General features: G+C 34.2%; 1 protein-coding gene across 1 annotated transcript in view; it reads right to left on the reverse strand.

Moving 5' to 3' along the window:
• The window catches only part of RHAG (Rh associated glycoprotein), a 29,993-nt gene extending 22,936 nt beyond the window's left edge, over nucleotides 1-7,057 (reverse strand). The window contains exon 1 of the mRNA XM_002816975.5: nucleotides 6,880-7,057. Within this exon, the coding sequence (XP_002817021.4) occupies nucleotides 6,880-7,036 (157 nt within the window). The 5' untranslated portion in view covers nucleotides 7,037-7,057. The remainder of the gene's footprint in view (nucleotides 1-6,879) is intronic.
• Nucleotides 7,058-7,599: the final 542 nt, after the last annotated feature.

Raw genomic sequence — 7,599 nt, forward strand, 5'->3', positions numbered from 1 at the left:
GTGTGTGTGTGTGTGAGAGAGAGAGAGAGAGAGAGAGAGACAGAGAGAGAGACAGAGAGAGAGAGAGAGAGAGAGAGAGAGACAGAGAGAGACAGGGTCTTGCTCTGTTGCCCAGGCTGGAATGCAGTGGCATGAACATAACTCACTACAGCCTTGACCTCCTCCTGCCTCTGCCTCCTGAGTAGCTGGGATTACAGGTGCACACTACCACACTCAGCTAAATTTTTATTTTATGTTTTGTAGTGATAGGGTCTCACTATGTTTTCCATGCTGATCTCAAACTCCTGGGCCCAAGTTATCTTCTTGCTTCAGCCTCCCAAAGTGCAGGTATGAGCCCAGCCACAATACTCCTTTACCTGAAAATCTTCTAGATACCTTTTAAGAATCATTCTCTGAGTGTTACCCATGTTGTGCATATCCCTCTTCTTTTATTTCGTTTGTTTGTCTGTTTTGTTGCTCTGTGTGCTCATTCGTCAGTTATTCAAATAGACTTGATGGAACACTGCCAGTTAAACACTTCTGCAGGAGAAAGTGAATGCAAGTCTGAAGATAGGAGTCATTAGGTGGCTTGTCTCAGAGAACTCAACAGAAAGTCTGCCACCTGTAGCTTTTTAGGAACAGCCTGAGTTATTCATAAATAAATAGATTACTGGTGAGGGCCAGCTTTTTAGTGGCTCAAGGCTGGCAAGGTAGTTTGCTATACATATAACTTTTTGGCAGTCTTTTGAACCAGTGGGGTTGTATTCTAAACTCATCTTTTTTGAGAGAATAGTATCCTTAGGGCAGTATCTTCCTTCCTCCCTCTAAATATGTTATTTTTACATGTTTCAAATATTTAGAAAAGAGAATACAATAAACACTTACATACTATTCACTCAGATTTATCAGTTAATAGCATTTTCACACTTCCTTTCTCTCTGTGTGTGTGGGTGTACATCTCCTAAGTAAAATACCATAGAATTCTAAATACCATAATATCAGCATCACATCCAAGAAATGCCAACATTGATATAATAATATGATCTAACATAGAATTGTATTCAGATTACTCCAACTATCCCCAGACTGTCTTTTTATAAAATTTCTGGATTAATTATTCACTCAAGTTTCATACATTTACTTTGTCATGTGTCTTTAGACGCCTTTGATTTAGAGCAGTTCTCTTACATGCTTTTCATTGCTGGTATTATTTCATTTTTTATGTAGAATGCACTACAATTTGGATTTTTTTGATTGTTTCACCATGATTAGAATCAGACTAAATATTTTTGTCAAGAATATTATACAGATAGTATTGTGTACTTCCCACTAGATCACACCAGGAAGCACATAATTTGTTTTTCCTATTACTGATAATGGTAGGTTTGACCACTTGGTTAAAACTGGTGTTGCCAGATCTCTCCACTATAAATGTAACTTTGACCCTGTAAGTATCAAGTAATCTCTGGGTGACTTTTTCAGAACATGTGAATGCCATGTTATCCAATAACTTTTCACCCAATGATTTTGGCTTCCATGATGAACATTGCTGAAATGAATTATTACATTGGTAATTTCAAAATTGTAATTTTCTATGTCTATTCTCCTTTTATATTAATTAGTATTCTTCTATAAAGAAGAGCTTCCTCCTTCTCCTCTTTTTCTCTTTTATGCAATATTTCTGTGGGCTTATTGAATCCCTTTTTCCTTATTTGAATTTCTATTACCATTATGTTATTATTATTTTAACACTGCATGTATTCCTAATTTGGCCTGTTGATGCCCCATTCAAGCAGGATCCTGTGTCCTTTTCACATGGCCCTGTTAGTCTTTAACCACTTGGGTTACCTTGTGCTTTCTTTGTCCCAACCTGGAACCATCAATTTCTCCAATGAGTCCCTGAGTGGGGAATGATATTTCAAATCCAAGGTCTTAGTTCTATTTGTGCCCATGGCTTCCAGGCCTTTTAAGCAGGCAAAACTGTTCAATTCAAAGGCATCACATCGGTTCTGCTAGAGACTAGTATCTTATTGTTAGGTCACATATTACAGACAGTATATTAATTCAGTTATCATGACAATTCCAGGTAACAAAGCAGCAGCAAACCATTTCCTAGGAATTGTTTACACAGCACAAATCAGCTACCTTTGTTTGTAACATGAAGATTTGCTGAATCTTTTGGTGAAAGTCATGAAAGGATTTCAAGTGATGTGTAGATCCTTTGCCAGTTCACCTCTATCTTCAGTGATTCCCAAAGTGTGACCCACAGATATCTGGGTGTCCTGCAGACTGACTTTCAGGGAGTCTGAGAAGTTAAAACTATTTTCATGACAATTCTAGGATTGTATTTGCCTTTCGTGTATGACATGTCTTTTTAATATGTATGAATTAGCCTGGTGAAATACAAATATAAGTAAAGCACTACTGAAATGTGATGATATCTTAGAAAAAAAGCACTTCTGTGATTGATTGAGTTGCTAATTGAACAAGAAACATTTTAATAAGATTCCATTGTTGCTTGAAAGAAAGACTGACACATACATTGTTGCTTCTCAGACTTGAGTGTCTGGCAGATATTTTCTGAAAAATGCATGAAATGAGGCTATCATCTCAATTTAAAGAACTGACAGTATTTATAGCTATGATATATTCTCAGTTTTTAAACAATTAGAATTTCAGAAAATTTGGTGTCTGCTATCACAAGCTTATCAACTTCCTGATACTTGGCAAGGCTTTTCTAGAGAGACTGTTGATGATATTAACGAATATTCTTTTTTATGTTATATATGGAAATATGTCAACTTTTGGAAGACCTGTATAAGTCAGTGAATCAATATTTTTCAAATGGACAATGTAACAGTATTACAGTGTGACACATGAGTAAATGAGCCAGTCAAAGTACAAGATAAACTAAAGGATTTTTAATGCCACAGAGTATAAAAAGATCATTAATATGATTTTAATGTCCCCTAGATATTAAATACCTAGCATCTGTGGAATCTCTAATAAAATGTAAACAGTCCCCAGAGAGCCTTCTCTTTAACCTTAATTTTCTCTAGTCCGTCTACATGTTAGCAAGGATTAGCTGACAGACACAGTCAAACTTCAGAGCTTGTTAAATTATTTGACTCAACAGGGTGACCAGCACTTTGATAGGTGCTATGGAAGCCAAAAACCATGGAGTATAGCTAGTTTATCAAAATGAGTATCTCAGGGGTTATTCATGGCATGAAACATGATATTCAGGTACATAACATAGTTTCATAATTGTGCTTAGGGTTGTGTGCAAATCCAAGGGTTCTGTAACCTAATTCCCTTCTCTACTGTTTAAAAAAGCACGACAGAATACAAGTAATGAGAATAAATTTGTATTTTCTGTAGTTTACTTAAAATGTAGATTAATATACAATTTCATTTATTTTTGAAATACTCAAATCTTTTACCGCACTACAATTGAGAACTATCATAATGTACTGTGAACTTCTTGGGGAGGAACCGAGCCTTTTCTTTGCTTGAATCCTTGCACTGGCACTGGGCATGGAACTAGGTAGGCACCCAAAATGTTTACTCATTTGACTTGAACATTGTTTTCTATTAATGAATATTAACAATCTGTTCTCCATTAACTTATACCATTACATAAACTTTGTGTAAGTCAATTATTTGAAATGTAGGGAAATACATATAACATATTATATATATGTATATAACACCTCAGTCATGTACTTTCTCAGTCTATTCTATGAACGATTTTAAGCAGGAGTAATATAACTGAACTGGAAGATGAGAATTTTCCAGAATTTTGAGTCTTGAGACCCACCTTTACTGAAGAGAGAACTTTTAATTGTGAATAGACTGGGTTATGGACAGCATTTTGAGTGAATGAAGGCTACCTTTCATGTAAAATTTCACTTTGTGGCATTCTAGGTGCATAGGAGACAAGTTAATTAATTGCATGCAATGGATGCCTTGAGTTATTAGGATTTTGTTCTCTCACATAACCCTGGTGGAGAGAGGCTGAAAAAACATCTCTTGTCCAAATGCATTTATGTCTCTAATCTTGCTTCGTTTACAGCCATGGCATTTTTTTTTAACCATCTAAATATATGGTATACAATTAGACATTCAGATGTGTCTGGTCACACATCTCCTTGTCTGTCTTCCTCTGTGGAATATAAACTTCCTGAGGACATGGACTTTGCCCATTTTGTCTTTTTTTCATTTTCTTTTCTGTTTAAAATTGATATATAATATTTATATACATTTATGGGATACATGTGGATGGTATTTTGATAAATGCATATGAATTGTAATAAGCAAATCATGTTATTCAGGATATCCATCACCTTTAACATTTATCATTTCTTTGTATAGGAAACCTTTCAAATCTTCTCTTCTAGTTATCTCAAAATATACAATATATTGTTGTTAACTACAGTCACCTTACTGTACGACAAACACTAGAACTTTTTCCTTTTATCTAACTGTATATTTGTAGCCATTAACCAAACTTTCTTCATCACTTTCCCTGTTCCAACACCCTTCCCAGTCTCTAGTAATCATCATTCTACTCTCTACCTCCATGCAGAGAAAAGGAAATTCTTACACACTGTTGGTGGGAATGTAAATTATAATGTAAACAATATGGAAGTTTCTCAAAAAACTAAAAGTATAACTATCACATGAACCAGCAATCTCACTACTAGAGATTTTCCAAAGAAAATGAAATCAGTATATTGAAGAGAAAGAGATATCTGCATTCTTATGTTTATTGCAGCACGATTCACAATAGCCCAGATACGGAATCAACCTAAGTATCCATCAGTGGATGAACAGATAAAAAAAATTGTGGCATATACACACAATGGAATCCCATTTTGTTTGTTTTATTCACTGCCTAGTGCCTACAAGCTTGGGAGAGTTGAAGACTGCTTACAAGAATTGGTAGCTTAATAAATATTTTCTTCATGAATCATAAAATCAATAAATTTTCATGTTTTTACAAGTAGTGTAGAAGAGTGATGTGACTACTAAACTATATTTTTAAACAGATTTATTGAGATATAATTGACATATAAAATTATATACATTTGAGGTATACAACTTGACATTTTGATATGCATATATTTTGTGAAATGATCACTACAATCAAGCTAGTTAACACATTCATTACCTCTACATTGTTATTATTGTGTGTGTACACCTGTGTGTGTGTGTGTATGTGTACCTGTGTGTGTCGGTGGGGGTGGGGCGGGGGGTGATCAGATTAAATTGAAGCAATATCCGCTCAGCAAATTACAAGTATCCATACGGTATTGTTAACTATCATCATTATGCTGCACACTAGATGTTCAAAAATTATACATCTATTGCTAGGCTACTGAAAAATGACCATGTTTAGTGACTTTCCTTCAACCTAGTCTTGATCTCAAATTGTGAATTGAAGTTTTACCTAGGAGCTTTGGTGCTGGAAATTAGAAAGTTCAGCTTGAATGATACAATTATTAAGCTCTTAAAGTCTTAAGATAATTTTATTTAAATCATATTAATCTTAGATCATATTTTTGGCATTTTTAACATTGTATTGCATCTCTTTGTTTACAAATGTATCACATAGTGGAGTCTTAGAATAAAAGAATCATATCTGTTTTATTTTTGAATAAATTTGCTGTAGCACATGCTTAGTGCTTAATAAAATATGTACTAAATGAATAAATGGATGAATGAATGAAATGTACAAAAGCATACATAGTTGAACAGAATTTTTTCTGTTTTATTCTCTAACTTGCAAATTATAAAACTTATTTAATCAAGAACCCTCTCGGACATCTATGCAGTGTAAAGACAGCTAAACTTGGAGTCTAGTTTTCTCTGTCTTATTACCCTAACTCTGTCCTTAACTTTCAATTTTATATTTTTCCTATGTCACTTAGCAATTCTAGGCCACTATTTCTACATGGGAGTACCCCCATTATATTAATTCCCTCAAAAAATGTCGGAATAAAAAAAAGAGTTTCAAATTGTTTTTTAAAAAGCTTAGACATATGCTATGAAGTATAATAAACATTGTACCATTTTAAATAATTTTTAAATTTTTTAGATTATTTGAACCTTACTTAAGAAAAGCAAATAGTCTATGTAATAGTGACATACTACTGTCTTCCTTCTTGGCTAATGAGGTAATGGATGTGTTGGTTTATAATAAGGACTCAGTAAATGGTAGTTATCATTGTTATGTTAACTATTTTACAGCCTACCCTTCCAAACTTGAAACTAAATTTCTCTCTTTGCTCAATCATCATTCCCAAGGAAGGATTTTGTCTTTAAAATATGTTAAGTATTCACACATTTCTTTTCATCTCAAAGGAACAAACTGACTTCCTTTCAGAATATTGTAAAACTCTGAGTACACCTTTTTGATTAAAACTCCATTAACTTCTTACATCATACTAAATACCCCTTCTCATTCCTTAGGGTCCTCACATGAAATCTAGGTTTCCCTTCTTATAACTCCATTTTCTTAGAACTCTCTGTCCTCCAAAGTTACCTTTGGCCCTTTCAGTTGGGAATGCAAAGGAAGTGTGATACTTTTCTTTGCAGAACTAGTGACCAACTGAAGGAAAAAGGTCATTTAGCAGTAGATAAGCAATACAAAAGGCATCAATTATTTTAATTTTCAGCTTCTTGTTCTGATATTTTAATAGGAAAAAGTTCTAACCAAACACCTTAATCACAGAGAAGAAGACCAGATGTCACAGTACAAACATGTAATATCCTTAGAACTCATAACCATCATATAATTCTACAAAGAGCTCAAGGGTTTGTAGTATTCAATTGTTTTACATTCTGAGAAAATGAAGAACCCAAAAATATATAGAAAGTAGTAAATTGCCTACTCACGAGGATATAACTCAAAGAATGTGCCCATGTCTGTTGACTTGGTGCTGCTGAGCTGCTCGAGAACAGTCTGGTCCATTTCATACTCAACAAATAATCCAAATAAAACAATCATGGCAATTTCCAGGACTATGGCCATGAGAGGGAAGTTGAACCTCATGTTTGTGGCAAAGGTCAGAGGCACACTGAGAGCTTCACAGGCTGTGAGATGTTGATAAGAACAAAGGACTGCTCTGTGTGTGGAATTTGACTGCATGTTCAAGGCACCCCAATGACATCACAAGAAAAAAAAATGGGCAAGACTGGTTAAAATGCCCCACCCACTGGGGAAAATTATGCTCTGTAATCTAATTGTTGTTCTAAATGTTGATTTGAAGAATATGCAATGAAATTGTGAGAAGCTGGATGATGCCAGTGATCTATTGCACAGGCATCTAGAATCATGTTTAACTTAATTCAGTAGACATTTCTTGAGGGCTTATTGTATGCCAAATATTGTGGTAGGCTTTGTAGAAGACATGAATCTAAAGCAAAATATATAACTGGTCTGTTAACTTCTTAAGAAAATTAAGAATCTAGTTGGGAAAACATAAATATAAGTGAATGATTATATAAAAACAAATACGTGATATGATAGTGGTTATAAAAGTATTATAACACATAAATAAGGCAGTGACACTTTTTGCCTTAGGCCAAGAACATTAGCATATAAAACAATATGGA

Source organism: Pongo abelii, chromosome 5 (assembly GCF_028885655.2).
Source record: "Pongo abelii isolate AG06213 chromosome 5, NHGRI_mPonAbe1-v2.0_pri, whole genome shotgun sequence".
In the NCBI taxonomy this organism is placed as follows: domain Eukaryota; kingdom Metazoa; phylum Chordata; class Mammalia; order Primates; family Hominidae; genus Pongo; species Pongo abelii.